At 41.0% G+C, this 18,100-nt stretch overlaps 1 protein-coding gene across 1 annotated transcript in view; it reads right to left on the bottom strand.

Moving 5' to 3' along the window:
- Window positions 1-18,100, bottom strand: part of DISC1 (DISC1 scaffold protein) — a 314,498-nt gene that overhangs the window by 166,574 nt on the left and 129,824 nt on the right. Inside the window, 1 exon segment of the mRNA XM_065401455.1 lies at window positions 11,052-11,240. Coding sequence (XP_065257527.1) covers window positions 11,052-11,240 — 189 coding nt within the window.

The raw sequence follows: 18,100 nt of genomic DNA, 5'->3' as shown, positions 1-18,100 counted from the left end.
CGCCTGTACATGTTGTTATAGTGGAACGGGGATAATGGTCGTGCTTTGAACTGTTTCCAATCTGTAGTTGCTAACAGGACTGGTGAGAGAACTCTTATCCATCGTCTGTGTCCCAAAACCTTGACAGTTTAATTACAGGAGTGTTACACTAGATTTACGCACATGAGAGAAGCTTGGTGTCTGTCTCTCCTTGTTCACAACACTGCCACACCATTTCCTGCAACATGTAGCCTCCCCCGACCAACATTTCCAGCCTCCCGTCCCCATCCCATTAAACTGACCGGCACCCCTGCACTATTCTCCCCCCCAGTCTACCTGTTACTCGCCCCCATTTTTCCCTCCTAGTGTTCTGCCCCTCCCCCTCACCCAATTCCCCAATTGCAATTCTCCCCTTATTGCTACCTACGCTTCTACCCCTAAACACTGTCCCCTCCTAGCAAACATTTTCTTGTGTAGTTTTCTTTCTTTTCCAAAAATAGTTGCATCGTCTTCTGAATATTCTGCTGTACTCAGATTACATTTCCCCAAAATAAAAATCCCCCCTTTGATACAGGCAGATTGGAGCAATACACGTGCTTTTTTTTAAACTTCAGATTTCTGCTGTGGGCTGGTGCTCAGATTCAATGGCAATGACATGTCCTTGGAGCCACCAAGGTCCTGCGATGTGGACATAGTTTTCCAGATAGTTAGCCCCCACGCCCATGCTCAGAATAATCCCTTAGGAGAGGGAATAAGCACATGAGGCTTGCAACTAGCCTAACAGGAGAAGCAAAATCTTTTTCAAATAACGTTTTAATTATATTTCCTCCAAAGGGCTGGTGGGCGCCACCCATGCTGTTGGGGTAACCTGGAGCGTTGAACACTGTGGTGTGATGATCTGAGCCCTAGTTTGCTCTCTATCTGTGAGCAAAAGAAGGTTGCCAGAGTCTCTAAATTTTAAGAAAAGCCTTTTGGGGGGAAGGGGGAGGAGGGAGGAGCACTGTATCTCGAGACCCCTTGGTCACATGGCCCCAAACTTGGACGACTAACAGAACTCCACACATTCATGAAACACACCAAATTTTAAGTAACCCTGTAGCTTTTAGAGCACTTAGAAGAGTCAAGCTTTAAACAAAAAGCTGGTCTTAACTATAGAAGACGTATTACTCTGCTGTAATGGTCATCCAGTTTTAAATTATTCTTTTATCAATCCTATATTTGAAATTCACAAAAATAAAACTTTTACATAGTGCTATTATCCGGAAAGATTCCAAATGTTTCAGAAATGCCATAAACACAGGAATCTCTTCAACAATCACTCAGACGCTGCTACTAATGAGTTGGAGCATGGAAGATATTTACCAATACCCAACAATTAAGACCAGAAAGTGAAGAACATCTTCTCCAAAAGAAATGGCAGGGGGAATTTAAACCATCAGAGTGTAATCACTCAAACTGGCATTTGGGTAACATATAACTATCTTTGCAAGAATAGGGGTAAGATCTTTTTTTTAAAAAAACAACAACAATTATTAAGGATCTTGGTTTTATATCTTGCCTGAAAGAAAGCTGCCCAGCACCATGCTGGAGCACCAGCTGAATGCCAGCTCAGAAGGAAGAATGCCATCACCAACACCATTTCCTACAACATCTTGGATTTCATAACCAACTACCAATGAGGGCTCACTCTACTTACCTTGTGAAATCTGACAAGGTCACAGTTTAAAAAGATATGGCTGTAGACAAAAGCAATAACCCACTCCCTTCAACTTCTAGTTTTAGCAACAAGTATTTCATATAATTTCTCTAGAGTATATATTGGGTCCTGTAGAAAGTAATAACCTTGTACAAATTGGAAGTGGATATATAATGTGATTGGGAATAGCTTCCCTCTGATGGAAGTCCATCTATTACACACTAGGTCATCTCCCTTTAATGATTTCTTTAAAAAGATGCAATCAAAAGGTTCATCTTTTCAGTTTAGGATCAAATAGTCATTCTCAAATATATGATTAACTGTGGAAACTCTATGGAGAGCCTATTCAGCTCAGAGAACTTATTTTGTGCAGATGCTGCAAACATATTAGACCAAATCATTTCTTATATAATAGCTCCATGGAAATCAATTAAACTACACCTGGGATGATTTTGTCACAGTGTGGTATGAACAGCTTTTCAGATGGCCCTTTTTTCTGTAAAGTTTTAGAACAATTAATTTCTAGATATTTCTAAAAAAATTAGAAAAAATTAAGCTATAAAAGGCTTCCTTATTTTCCACTCTAACAGCTACTATTAATATTATATATTTAAATAAATATTTTTTTTCCACAAGGGGGTTACCATGTACTTTTAATTGATTATATGGAGATTTCTGACACAGATTAAATTGGCCCAAACTGACAGAGTACAAAAATATATCTTTAAAAAAATTCAGTCAGAAAACACTTTGGAATAACCATTCATCATTAGTTTGGTAGAACATGATTTGATTTTATGAATATGTGGGTTTGTCAGAGTCAGAAAGACCCCTGTTCATAAATACACCTCTACCCCGATATAACGCTGTCCTCGGGAACCAAAAAATCTTATCGCATTATAGGTAAAACCGCTTTATATCGAACTTGCTTTGATCCGCCGGAGCGCGCAGCCCCGCCTCCCCGGAGCGCTGCTTTACCGCGTTATATCCGAATTCGTGTTATATCGAGTCGCGTTAGATCAGGGTAGAGGTGTATTTGATTATGCAAAGCCTGTATTATTTTAAGTATCCATTAATGGTTTCTGGTACCCACATGAATATTAAGTTACAAGGTAGTTAACTGCATCCCATACAATGACTGAATGTATAGTTTATTGAACACTGACTTTAATTAAAACAATAGGACAAATTTCTTACCATATTTTGAGGTAAATTTTGATAAATTATAATTGTATATTTTAATTTTCAGCACGCAAGTACAAGCCATATATTTGGAAGAAATGTATTCAAAAACCAGAACCCTGTATAGGTTTCTCTTCATTAAAAGACAAGTCCCTTATAAATATACTGTATAAACATGTAGCATGTGTATACCTAATGACAGAGACAAGGTGGGTGAGATAATCGCTTTCTTTGAACCACCTTCTGTTGGTGAAAGACACAATCTTTCGAGCTTACACAGAGCTCTACTTCAGGTCTGCGTAGGCTCGAAAGCTTGTCTCTCAAAGGGCATGGCTACACTTGCAGATGTAGAGCACTTTGAGTTAAACCAGCCTGCGTAAAGCGCAGTAGGGAAAGCCCTGCAGTCTGTCCACACTGATAGCTGACAGCGCACTGGCGTGGCCACATTAGTAGCTCTTGCAACGGCCACAGAGAGCAGTGCATTGTGGTAGCTAACCCAGCAGGCAAGTGGCTGCAATGTGTTTTTCAAATGGGGTGGAGTGTGTTGTGTGTATGTGGGGGGGAGAGAGAGTGGGTTTTGGGGGGGCTGAGAGCATGTCAGCATGCTGTCTTGTAAGTTCAGACAGCAGCAGATCTCCCCCTCCCCCCCGTCTCTCTCTCTCTCTCACACACAGTATTCCACAGTAACGGCTTGCATGCCGGCTGTCAGAAACGGAGCTTTGAAAGGGCATTTCCACATTCCTACAGGAGTTCAAAACAATGCCAAGAGTGGCCACTTGACTTAAGGGGATTATGGGACGTTTTCGGAGGCCGATCAAAGCACAGTAATGCAACACCTCATTCACACTGACGCCCGTGAGTTGTAGCCAAGGCGCAGCAAACGTTATTCCTCTCACCGAGGTGGAGTACCAGGAGCGCTCTAACTGTGGAGTCACAGCGCTCTACATGCCTTACCAGTGTGGACGGGGAGTGAGTTACTGCGCATGGGGCTCCTTTATTGTGCACTAACTCGCAAGTGTAGCCAAGCCCTTACCAACAGAAGATGGTCCACTAAAAGATATTACCTCATACCTTGCTCTCTAATATCCTGGGACCAACTCAGCTACAACAACATTGCAAACGTACAGTAAATGATTGTAGAAGCTCTGAGCATGGCAAATATGCTTCATACTTGTACTTCTGAAAAGAAAATTCCAGACTCCTTAAACTTCCCATCTGTTCTACTCAATTTGTTTATTTTATAAATAATGATGTTCACTCACAGAAAGCCCCAGCCACTCTGCAAGTGAGCTGGTAAGAGCTTTAAAGGCTGAACCAGCAATCCTTAATCAAACAAAACTCTCACTGAAGTCAATAGGAGTTTAGAAACAAGGAGGGCAGGATCAGCCCAAAAACGAGAGATAAATCAAAGAGTTAAAACATTGTTTTGATGTGTGTGTGAAGGGATTTTTTTATTTTAATGCCACAAGGATGATATCTCCTTAAGAAAATCATTCATGCTAGAAAGTTCTACTTAAAGTGAATTAGGGTGACCAGATGTCCCGATTTTATATGAACAGTCCTGATTTTTGTGTCTTTTTCTTATATAGACTCCTATTACCCCCCATACCCTGTCCCGATTTTTCACTTGCTGTCTGGTCACCCTAAAGTGAATTGGCAAAGACAATCTGGCATTTAAATCAAGAAAATATAGTTCTCCCACTTTTGTGTAGCCATATATTAGTTAGGTACATACACTTTTCCAAAAGTGTAATATGGACAGCAATTTGCTGAACAGAGCCAAGAAGAGGAATTCAGCAAACCTAGCAGGCAAATCTGCCCTCCAGTGATTATAAGTAGGCAAACTGAGAGAGGCGGGCAGGTTTCATCTCCATCCTCAGGTGAGACATGCCAATCAATGCAAACAGGATTTTTAAGTGCAATTCAACAGTTTATCTGGCAGGCAGGCAAGTAATTAACATAAGAATGCCCATATTTGGTCAGACCAATGATTCATCTAACCCAGTAACCTCTCTTCCAACACTGGCCAGTGTCAGATGCTTCAGAGGGACTGAACACAACAGGGCAATTTATGGAGTGGTCCATCTCGTTGTCCAGTACTCAGCTTCTGGTAGTTGGAGGTTTAGGGACACCTAGAGCATGGTCTTGTGTCCCTGACCACCCTGGCTAAAAGCCATTGATGGACCTATCCTCCATGAACTTATTGAATTCCTTTTTGAACTCCTTTATACTTTTGGCTTTCACAATGTCCCCTGGCAACAAGTTCCACAGGTTGACTGTACGTTGTGTGAAGAAGTACTTCCTCATTTTTGTTTTAAACCTGCTGCCTATTAATTTCATTGACCCCTAGTTCTGGTGTTATGTGAAGTGGTAAATAACACATCCCTAGTCACTTTCTCCACACCATTCATGATTTCATAGATCTCTATCATATCTAGTGTTGCCAACTTTCTCATCACACAAAACCGAACACACCTTGCCCCGCCCCCTTCCCCGAGGCCATGCCCTTGCCCTGCCCCTTCCACAAGGCCCCTCCCCCCATCCACTCCATCTCTCCTCCCTCCATTGCTTGCTCTTCCCCACCCTCACTCACTTTCACCAGGCTGTGGCAGGGAGTTAGTGGGTGTGGGAGGGGGTGAGCACTCCAGCTGGGGGTGCAGGCTCTAGGGTGAAGTTAGAAATGAGGGGTTCACGGTGTGGGAGGGGGCTCCAGGCTGGGGGTTGAGATGCAGGCTCTGGGGTACAGGAGGGGGCTCTGGGCTGGGGATGAGGGGTTTGGGATGCAGGAGGGGGCTCAGAGCTGGGGCAGAGGGGTTGGGGTGTGGGAGGGGTGCGAGCTCTGAGATGGAGTTTGGGTGTGAGAGGGGGCTCAGGGCTTGGGTAGGGGGTTGGGGTGTAGGAGGGGGTGAGGGGTACAGGCTCCCGCTCGGTGGTGCTTACTTCGGGTGGCTCCTGGAAGCAACCAGCATGTCCCTCTGGCTCCTAGACACAAGGGCAGCCAAGTGGCTCCGCGCGCTGCCCCTGCCTGCAGGCACTGTCCCCGCAGCTCCCATTCGCTGCAGTTCCTGGCCAATGGGAGCTGCGGAGTCGGCACTCAGGCTCCCGGAGGCAGCAGGCAGAGACCCTCTGGCCGCCCCTCCGCCTAGGAGCCAGACATGCCGTCCGCTTCTGGGAGCCAAGCGGAGCCAGAGCTGGTAGGGAGCCTGCCTTAGCCCCACAGTGCCACCAACCGGACTTTTAGCAGCCTATTAACATTTCCCAGATTGCTTTCAATAGTCACTGGGAGATCGATGCCAATTCCGGTAGACTCTCAGCCAATTCAGGGGGGTTGGCAACCCTAAATATTCTACACACTCCCTTAGTCGTCTCTTTTCCAAGCTGAATAGTCCCAATATTTTTAGTCTCTCCTCATATGGAAGCTGTTCCACACCCCTGATCATTTTGTAGCCCTTCATTGTGCTTTTTCCAATTAAATATCACTTTTCTGAAATAGGGTTTTGGTTGTCTTGAGCTACCATCCAATAAATTTTTCCCTACCATGACAGCACTGCTTTAGAGATAGATTTGGTTGGCAGATCATTTCAAATTCATCTATTTACTATAATGAATTCCAGTGGTTAGAGCAAGAGGCTGGGAGTCAGGAAACCAGTGTTCTATTCCCTGCTCTGTCACTAGCTCACTATATGATCTCGAGCAAATGACTACACTTCTCTATGGCTTGGTTTTGGCTGTAAAATGGTAATAATAATACTTAGCCGTTTTTGTAAAGAGCTTGGAGATCTTCAGATGAAAATAAGTGCAAAACAATATTATCTCATCCTAAAATATAAATAAGTACATCTAACTTATCAGTTGACATCGCTATTATAAAAAGCAATCTAAAATACTTCTGATATTCTCATTAAAAATCCTTTTGTATTTTTTAAGTCTCCTACACGAAGCCCTGACAGTTCACAGCACAGTAAGCCAAGCCAGATTTTTGCACTACATTTGCAATATCTTTTATACTTGGGCAGCTGGCAAAAAGTGAGAAAATCCATTAACATGCTAATGATGTGTCCTATTTAAAATTCCAGCCCTGATTATTGTGTGATTAAATCTCTTCCCTTGACGTCTGCTTTGTTATATCGGAGTTACAATGAGAAATCAACAATATTAATAAAGTACAATACAGGTGACCAATTTAAACACAAGAAACACACATACTTACATTCTAGTCAGTGTTTCAAATTTCTTGTGAAAAACAGCTCCTTCTAAGCTACCAAAAGTGTTATTTCAATAAACAAAACTCAATTCTTAAAAGGCTCACAAATCAAAAAATATAACAGTTCAAGAGAGGAGATGTGCAGAAACAGTCAATGAAGAGATCGACACAGGAAGGCTTTGCCAAAGTAGTAAATTTCAAGGAGAGGTGTGGAGGAGAATAGAGGGGGCTTTTGATGCAGGGGTAGTAGGTTTTTCCAAACATAGAAAGTAGTATGAAAGAAAAGCACAGAGCAAGAGTGGGAAGAGAAGGCAACCAATATCCGCCACTGGTCTGATTGTCTAGCTAGAAAAATTAAGCATCTGCTGTCTACAATGAAAGACTATCAACTACACCACTGAAATAATTAAACTAGTATAAAGATTCAGAAAAGGAAACTGACTTGTCTTCATGGTAGTGTTAGCTCAAATTAACACCTCTCCAGTTAAACTCAAGTGAGAGCAGTCACACAGAATGATTGGATTAGCAGCCCAGAGTGGCTGAGCCCCCACTGTGTTACTAGGTCAAGAGTCAGCAGAACTCAAGCTTCAACCCACACCCCCTGACAGGCCATCTAGCTCGTGTTTAAACCACCACTGAACTTGAGCTAGAGATTTTTGTGCATAGACAGGAGTCGGGTTGTGGTAACATTTGAGATATACCTCAAGCTAGCACTGCTGTGAAGATGAGCCCTCTGAGGCACCTAATACCTGAATATACAACTCTGAAACGCACGAGGGGAAAAAATGGTCTAGAATTAACAAAATATTTTTGTTACAGATTCTGGGAAAACTGAATCAAGTGGTTCAGGTATATTTCTATCTTTATTAATCATAGACTATCAGGGTTGGCAGGGACCTCAGGAGATCATCTAGTCCAACCCCCTGCTCAAAGCAGGACCAATCCCCAGACAGATTTTTGCCCCAGATCCCTAAACAGCCCCCTCAAGGATTGAACTAATAACCCTGGGTTTAACAGGCCAATGCTCAAACCACTGAGCTATTTCCCCCCCCCTTAAAAAGAATAAATCTACTGCCTCATTTAAAAGAATAAATCTTTGCTTTAAAAAATGAAAATGTTATGTTGCTTATTCTCTAATCAAATGACATATGATTTTAACTACTTATTTTTATGTAAAATATGACAGACTACGTTCTCTGAGGGTAACTAATGCATGTTTTACCTCATTTTGCTGTTTTTGCTATTGCTTTCTAAATGCAAATCAACAAGGACATGGGATACTAATTTTGCAAATTCCTAAATAGCCAGAATATTGGCATTTTGGGGGAACAATCTGATTTCCCAACATTAACCCCAAATCATTTAGCTTTTAGTTATTTAGGAGTTTGCATCAGTGCATGATTGGGGTTTCAGGGAGATTCCTAAACTTCACAAAACCATACTAGTCAATTAGCAGCAGGGTTTGTTGAAGTCATGGGACTTCAATGACAGCCATTTTGCAATCATCATTCCTCCTTCATTTAGTGACTGGGTGCAGTCTTGCTGCTGCTATGACCTCCGGCTGTCTGTTTCTCTCTGCCACAACTATCTCCAGAAGGATATAATAAAAATTATCATCCATAATAATATTTTTAAGAGAATCTCATTTCTCTGGTTCTCTCTGCTTGCTCTTTGTGATGTAGATATTCTTCCTCTAAACTTCCCTGCCCATCATTCAGGAGCTCTCATCTATCCTTATTATTTCCAAGGTATGTTTTTCAAAATATTCCTGTTTATCATAAAAATGAGAGGTGAGCATACTAGGGTATTTACCAATCCCTACTATCATCGATATTCCTTATATAGTCGGTATCTTCATCTTTATTCTACTATTCTTTCTCCCTCCATTTTTCTAAATATGCATGCTCACAGACTATATTTTGTGATGAACACCAAAACATCCCAAAGTCAAAGTTACTCAACTAATTTCAATTGCCAGTTGCTAAAGGTTAAATGCAATAATAACCTTGAAAAAAAATGTCCTCATCACCAATCAGTCTGCCATAGAAAACAGGGTGCGACATTCAATAAACAGCAGCAATCACAGAGAAAGCCTTCTCAATGATAATGTGCCATCTGCAGTTTAGACTATTCCATGTTTTATTTTACAAGCATAAAAGTACTATGTGAAAAGACAACTGGTTCATGAAACTCCATGTCTTTTTTTAAAATACAAGATATTTACCACTTTTCACAGGTTTGTTTCCAACCAAAATTCACATGCTAGATGCTCTCAAATCTAAAGGAGTGTCTATCTTCCAAAAAGTAAAATGGTGTAGATTATATGAAAAACTAATAATTTTAATCGTTTATACAGCTTTCAGCAATTTGTGCTCCATAGGGTTTTATTTCATACAGAATTAACTTTCTTCACTTATTCTTGTGGAATCACAACAAATCAAACTACAATCTGCATAGTAAATCTCTGACATATCTCAGTGCTTTACAATATATTATTGTCATAATTTGCAGTAAATTTCAGCACAGCATGATGCTTCATTGCATACATTCGGTGTTTAAAAAAAAAAAAAATAGGGGACAGTCTTTGAAGTGCTGCCAGTTCTGTTGCTTCAACAAGCTCACACAAACAGTCTGAAAGCTCAGTAAAGAAGAACTCATTTGAAAAATGTACCATTTGGAAAATTATGTGTATGGAAAGTTCCCTTTCTTTAACAGAGCAAGTAGCAATATGAAGGGGGACCAAAAATAACTCTTCAATCCACTGGCAACCCCAAATAATTAGAAAGCATGCTTCATCATCTGCTTTTGGATCACTTTGCTTATGTTGAAGAACATTAATGTTGGAGGAAGACCATTAAAATTTTTGCTCCACTTTTCTGGATCTTTTCTAGTTTCTAGCAGGATAAATACTTGTCTAGTAGCGTAGAGGACACATCTTCCTTCCCTTCCTAAATGTGTTGTCAAGAGTACTGTTGCTTTAAATCTCTTTAATGGCCTACAAAATCCATCTTTTTGTTTTTAAGATAGCTTTGCCTGTCTGGTCACCTAGGAAACGCAACTCAGCATCCTTCCAAAAGAGCAATGCTTTTGTCTCTTCTACCAACTTACTGTTCAGAAAATTTTGAGGTAGGAAAAAAGTGTCAAACTCTGGAACTATCTCTAATTCTTTCTCAAGAAAGCAATTCTAAGATTATGTTTAGCAGGCAGAGGTAACTACAGTATGTGTGTATTTGTAATCAATTAAACACTACTCCATCTTTTACTTAAGCAACATAGCCACTTTATCTGGTAACTTACTGGGTGACTTCAGGAGGGGAAGGCAGAAGACAGAGGATCTACAGAAGTTAGAAGCAGCGCTACTTTGTCAGTTGCGTTCACTTAAATCACAGATCAAATTTCCTGATTCTGCTTTGAAACAGTAAGCCACAAAGACTGCTTATGTTGACTTGCTAGCTGTTCTCGCTAAACCACTTATTTAAATAAAGACTTCTTGCTTTCAAAACCTTGCACCCTCTATGGGTTACACACTTTCCCAACAAACATCCTGAATAAATATCCAATTATGTTAAAGGCAGAGGTTCCTATTGTTGTGGACAACCTACATTTTCCACAGATGAAAAGTACAAGAACATTTATGTACAAGATATTTGATTATGCACATGATGTACATGCACAAGGCATTATTATTAATTAGGTTTCAGCACAAGAGACTTTTTGAGAATCAGGACTATGAGAGATATTAAAAGCACTCTACAAAATTAATATACACAAAGCTAGAAAAAATGTCACTCATGAATGACAAGACAAAGCCTGACAGCATGTACAACCTACTGTTTATCAACGTCCTGCCAAAATTTCCCTCCTAAAAATGGTATGTTCTGCATGTCACAAACATCACAGGGATGTTCATCCAATCAAGCAGAATACTGGTCTGCCCACAATATAGCAAAAGCAAAGCTTCAATCACCCAACAGCTGGTGAACTACTTACCAAAGGCAGACTCCCCCTGCTCCAGTTCTTGTTTCAATCTGTTGTAATCTTCTTTAATTCTCTCTAATTTTTGGACATTTCTGGCATTCAGCACCAACAGCTCATTGAGAAGTCCCTCCAGCCCTTCTCTCTCAGATGTTAATGATCTTATTTCTTCCGCAAGATCCTTAGCAGTACAGAAATTACTTCCTGCAGATTCATTTGGAGGGAGAATAAGAGAGAAGGAAACAAACATTTGCAACATCAGTAGATTGCACAGAAAACACGGGAAATTAAGCAACTGAACACCCAAGCAGCAGCTAAAACAACAGTAATAAAAGACAGAAGAGTTTTGCATTCTGTTTAATTTTTCTGCTCCACTGAATCCCATTACAGGAAACGTTCTTAATAAGCTATTGGAACAAGATGTGCAAAATTATGGTTTACCTAGATTCTTTTACACAGAAAACATTCCTTCCTTTTTAGTTTTTAATTATTTTTTACATTTGTGGGGAAAATCCATGTCTGATATGTAAGTTGAAGAAAATTTCACACTTGTAATTCATGGGTCATTACCTTGTAGTCCATCAGATCATCATCAGGCTTTATAGTGTACCTCAATTCATAATTGCCAGATGATATAGTACATTTAAATGGGTGCCATCAATCTGTTAGACTCCAGAAAATATCTTTCTTGCACAACGATAAATACCATATACCATTATTTCCTTAAGGTTTTTATATATAGGACATACTGTGTTTGTAAATGGTATGCACCTATTAAAAATAATATATTAAGAAAATGCTGAGGTTGCATGGATAAATGCTTAAAAATCAGGAATCTCCAATTCTTTCTCTCCCTGAAACATGTAGTTTAGGAGCCATGCAGGGTTCCTGATACTCCCATCTTATTTTGCCTACAGTTCCTGAGCAACGTGTGATTCCTGTTAGAGAATCAGAACTGGGAGTCAGGAGTCCTGAGTTAAATTCCCAGCTCTACCGCTGGCTTGCTTGTGATATTAGTCCTTAAACTCTCTGTGCCTCGTTTTGTAAAAATCAAGATAATAGCACTTCCCTACCTCACAAAGATAATTACATTAATGACACTAGAAAGTTGTACCATTTTAACTATGTGAGTATAGTTAAAATCGCACAATCCCCCTAGTGTGGATGCAGTTATAGCAGTATAAGGGCACGTCTTCACTACCCGCCGAATCGGCGGGTAGCAATCGATCTATTGGGGATCGACTTATCGCATCTAGTGAAGACGCGATAAAATCGATCCCCGATGGCTCTTCCGTCGACTCCGGAAATCCACTGCGGCAAGAGGCGGAAGCGGAGTCGACGGCGGCGCGGCAGCGGTCGACTCGCCGCCGTCCTCACAGCCAGGTAAGACGACCTAAAATACGCCACTTCAGCTACACTATTCACGTAGCTGAAGTTGCGTATCTTAGGTCGACCCCCCCCCCCCCCCCCCGTAGCGTAGACCTAGCCTAAAGGAGCTTTCTACCATTACAGCTATTCCCGTATGGGAAGGGGAATAACCATACCAGTATAAGTAATTTTTACACAATTGTAACTGTGTTCACAGTAAGGATTTCACTGGTATAACTATTTCAGTAAAAAATCACACCCCCTAACCAAAATAGTTATACTAGTAAAACATTTAAATGTAGACGAGCCCTAAGGTGGCAGGGGCCATATAAGTACCTATAAAGACAGGTCTATAAAATAACCTTTAGGGGCTCTGATGTAACCAGCAAAGGCATTCAAGGGTTACGGATGAAATGCTGCTTCTAGAAATTAATGTGTAGCACATCCACTTGTGCATACATTAGCCATCTATCACCTCAAAACTCAAAAAATAACCCCTAACATTAGGGTGTATAACTGTCATCCTCCCCCTTCCCCCCCACCCCGAGCCACTATAAATGTTTTATAAACCTAATCTGTGATTTGCTTCCACAGAGGTGGGGGGAGGGTAGGAATGAGGAAAAAGTTGACATATAATAATGGATGAATGGTAAATATTCAGATGTCTCTAAGGCAGCAAGGCTGACAACAAAACAATGGTATCTCCAAAGAAAATAGAACTCATTACAAGTCTTAGTGCACAGGATCCTTAATAAAACATGAAAAAGAAGAGATTCTTAATTAAAATCTGGAGCCTTCTTTCTACTTCTGAAAAAAGCTAGGGAGAAGGTATGATGCTATACATGAAAGTTTTATACATGTTGAATGATTATGAATTCCCAGAGGGGAGGTTAATATCAAAACTCAGGCTATGATGAAAAGGCATCAAGTATATGCCCATAAGGCAAATCTCCCTGATGTAACTTTTCCTGACAGCAGAAATATGCCTGTGTGTCTGTGATGAAAAATCAGAAAAGCATATACAGATCTGTGCACCACCTCCTGAAAGTGCCATCAGTGAACTCCTGACCGCAATCACAGTAACTAAAATAGGCACTTTCTAAATGCCACAAGAGGTTGATTTTAAAATTATATTTATATCCCTACTGCCAACATTATAAAAAAATGCCCTTCTGCTTTTTAGAAAACACAAGTCACTTTGGTTACTATAGAAATATCCTTTAGACACCTGTCAAAATATTTCATTTTGTTAATATAAATTTGATAAAATGCCTCATTTTGATGACAAAGTAATTATTTTACCTAAACTGAGCACAATAATTTATCACTTTCCTGCATACATGGGGTTAAATTTCTACAACTGTACTGTAGACAGTGTTCTTTTGGATCTCACTGAAGGTCCGGGGAATAGGCGGTCAGGCCTAATGGTTAGAATCAGGTGCCTGGAACTGGAGCCAGGGTCAGAGTCAGGTGCCAAGCCAAGGTTCATTGCCAGAGACAGACTCAGGAGCCAAGCCAAGGGTCAGAGCCAGAGACAGCGTCGAGGCAGGGCATAGGAGCAGGGACCTGGAGCGCATCAGGAAAGCAGGAACCATGAACAGACAAGGGTCTGAAATAAAGGGGACAGGAACAGGCTGGGGGGCAGGGTTCATAGTAGCCAGGGATTCACCAAGTTGCTCAAACAACTTCCCGTACCTCTATCTGCTTTAAATAGTGCATCCCAGCCAATCGGTGGGGCTGGACATCTTCCTCAATCAGTGTTGTGAGCAGAGCCTTTGTGAGCTAGAGCTTTGCTAACCCCCTTCTCCACTAGTTTGAGTAAGCTACTGGGTGGCGGCCACAATCTGAGCATGGTCTAGGGACTCACAGGCCCTGGTTCAAGGCCCAGGATCTTACACACTCACTCAGTAACCAATAAACCCTTATCAGAATTTGTAAGGAAAACCTAGAATGCTGAAGAAAGTAGTGCTGGTTATGCATAAAGTGGTAGTCTATCTAAATAAATCTTTCAGTTAAGACCTAAAACCAAGATTTAATAACCCCGTGTATGGTCATTAAAGATCCCATGGCATTTCTGATATTTACTTCCAGTGCCTGGGCCAAATTCCAGTTTAGATAAGTAATTTACCTAGGCAAAATTCCCCAGCAATATCCATTAAATGTGATATTCTTCATTTTGTCCTAAACTATTGTGCAGTGTTAATGAGAGCTGAATGACTACCAAGTTCCTCACCAGCAATGACTGCATTTCACTAGAGTGTATGTATAATTATACACACCCACATTATATTATACCAGATGGGTGAAATTAACAGCTTAATAAATTTCATGAAAACATTGGCAGGTTCATGGAATTTTACTGTGCTACTTTTAAGATGTTAAATTTTTTAACTCGAATAAATATATGAAATCAACACTCACTCATAGAATTTATTAATTCAGTAGAAAAAGTAGTATCCAACCATGTGAAAGGAAACCGAGATTATAATAAAACCTGTAATTAAGCGATCTTTGCCAAATCAACTCTGTGATTTATTACTTTCCATTACCAGAATCATCAGATATATAAAAGGATTTATCCCCAAAATCATTCATGAATTTTCCACTTTGGAACAGGGACTAATCATAGTTATCAATCACTCATGACACTCTATGAATGGTCTCAGTCTCTACCCTATGCTCAACAGAGCACACAGACCCTGAATTGTGTGTCCAAACTCAGTTCCCTTCTGGGGTTTGGCTTTATTGGTAGTCAAAAAGCAACATCACAATAAACCTCCCCCAAACTTCCTCCCTGAGTTTGGAGGTACCTAATGTTTTCCTCTGGGACTGCCTCCCTCCTATATCCCCAATTCTCACTCCGTAGACAGCCACTCCTATCTCCCTTATATCCAGAGGTGTTTAATAAGCAGTACAGACCAAAATGAGCCATTGGAACACCAACAGTTTTATACAAGGTTCTGACACCAGCAGGGGGGGCCAACAGAAAAATCCTGCCATCCCATTACACACCACAGTCACAATGATCTGTTTTGAGAAGCAATGTAGTAGCGAGGGGGAAACTGAGAGCTTGGTTTGTGATCATTTAAATCCACAATGGTGTACTGGGTTTTATTTTGTGCAGTGAGAGATCAATACTGCAACATGAGGCACATATAATGATACTATATAAAGCTTTATGTGGTCAGCAGACAAAATGAGGGCTACTTGGTGGAAGTCTGAGGGCTCTTGCAGGATCTTACCCTCAAAAGTTTGCAAAGAATTCTCATACTTTAAACCAGTATAAATGACTTCCGCAATCCAGACAAAAAGCATAATTGTTAAGGATCCCAAGCACTGGTGGAGGAATAACCAGTGCAACCAGGGAAGTGCACAGGGGCCCGCGCAATCTGGGGAGTAGTGCTGCTGCAGTGGTCCAGAGTGTTGCTCCAGTACCTGGAATTCAGGCCAGAGCAATGACACCACCTCTCCATTGTATGATTCTCACAGGAGAAAAAAAATCTAGGGATTATCTGGAGATAGGGAACCGTGGGTCATTGATTTTAACTGTGAATTCTTCTAATATGCAACAAGCCAGGCAGCAACTATTGGTTAGTCATTTATACTGCATTTAGAGAAGTATGCTACCAGCTTTGCTATAGCTATGTGCAATGTTACTCAACATCTGGCAAAGGAATGATTTCTGCAAAACAGAAAAATGTGAATACTGGGAAGCCAACTGGGGGGAAAAAACAATGACACTAAGCACAAAGCACACATTCACCTTTCTTCCTCCACTAAACAAAACTTTTTAAAGATCAACACCCGTTGGAGCAATAATAAGAACTGAAGAGCTAACAAGTGTTCTTCCTCAGGGCAATCACCATTATGGTCTCCATCAATGCCACTAATACAAGTCATAAAATCTTCCACCCAGTTGTTGATGAGGATACAGAGTTTGATTGCAACTTAGACTTCAATAGATAAAGTGACGGTCTATGAGCACATAAGGAAAGCTTAGTGCAAAGAATCAGAGGGGTAGCCGTGTTAGTCTGGATCTGTAAAAAGTGACAAAGAATCCTGTGGCACCTTATAGACTAACAGATGTATTGGAGCATAAGCTTTCGTGGGTGAATATCCACTTCGTCAGATGCATGTAGTAGAATTTTCCAGAGGCAGGTATAAATATGCAGGCAAGAATCAATCTAGAGATAACGAGGTTAGTTCAATCAGGGAGTATGAGGCCCTCTTCTAGCAGTTGAGGTGTGAACACCAAGGGAGGAGAAACTGCTTTTGTAGTTGGCCAGCCATTCACAGTCTTTGTTTAATCCTGAGCTGATGGTGTCAAATTTGCTAATGAACTGAAGCTCAGCAGTTTCTCTTTGAAGTCTGGTCCTGAAGTTTGTTTGCTGCAGGATGGCTACCTTTAAATCTGCTATTGTGTGTCCAGGGAGATTGAAGTGTTCTCCTACAGGTTTTTGTATATTGCCATTCCTAATATCTGACTTGTGTCCATTTATCCTTTTACGTACGGACTGTCCAGTTTGGCCAATGTACATAGCAGAGGGGCATTGCTGGCACATGATGGCGTATATTACATTGGTGGATGTGCAGGTGAAAGAACCGGTGATGTTGTGGCTGATCTGGTTAGGTCCTGTGATGGTGTCGCTGGTGTAGATATGTGGGCAGAGTTGCACGGATTGGTTCCTGAAATTTCCACTGTTAGTCTATAAGGTGCCACAGGACTCTTTGTCGCTTTTTAGTGCAAAGAAAAGAGGGGGAATTAGATGTAGTGATATATACCAGATTCTGAAAGCAGCAGTGCTGATGGGTCTGCAGACAAGAAGGAATGAACAATGAATGAGTAAGATGCCTTCATCACCTACATACCTCAAAAAACAAGAGGCCCAATCACAATTATCATTTTTAAGAAATGATACCAACCATTTTTATTATGAGGCATAATGCAATACAAATTGTCCACCTGATCCTGAAAATACACTGTATGAAGGCCCATTTACAGGATCTGCTATAGAAAAGTTAGTTGAAAGAGACAGACAGAAGGAAATGCCATTTAGAGGGCACACAAGAACATTATACCAGGATCAAATCGGCAGGTGCAAAGTAGGAAATATCTTTTGAGCAGCTCACAAAAGCGATTAATTGTAGCGGGACAGAGAAAATAAAAGTTCGAGTTTCTGGAGAGAATTTACCCAAGGAAATTTCCTTAAAATCCATTTAATTTGGAATACTCTATTGTATTTTCAAAGACAAAAAGTTGGCTCTCCAGAAGAATTTTTATAAATCAGGGATAAAAGTCATTCTTGGCAGGAATAGCAGTATCCAGAGAGGGGAAAGAATTGCAAAGGAGACAAGGAAATCCCTCCCTCCTCCTCCCTGTAATTTCTATATGTGCTCAAGTCAATTCAAACACTGATTATACTTTGAAGATGGAGGGGAAGATTTTCTTCTACATCCAAGATCTATTAAGCACAGGGGAAAGGTCAGTTACACAGCTCCATGAGTTGGTGGGCTGTTCTGCAACAGCCTCAGCCTCAGAGCAAGTTAGGGCAATCTAGGGGCTACTGTAATTTACACCAGCTAAGGAGCCACCTCCTCCCTCCCCAGCACATGCTCTGTGCCAGTGAGGGAGGTGAGAGGTTGTATCAGGAACTGACTCTGATATCTTTACCCCAGCTGAGAGAAACACTCAGGGA

This window comes from Emys orbicularis, chromosome 3, assembly GCF_028017835.1.
Source record: "Emys orbicularis isolate rEmyOrb1 chromosome 3, rEmyOrb1.hap1, whole genome shotgun sequence".
Taxonomy (NCBI): Eukaryota; Metazoa; Chordata; order Testudines; family Emydidae; genus Emys; species Emys orbicularis.
The sequence above is the reverse complement of the archived record's forward strand: the minus strand, read 5'-3'. Positions and strand labels throughout refer to the sequence as shown.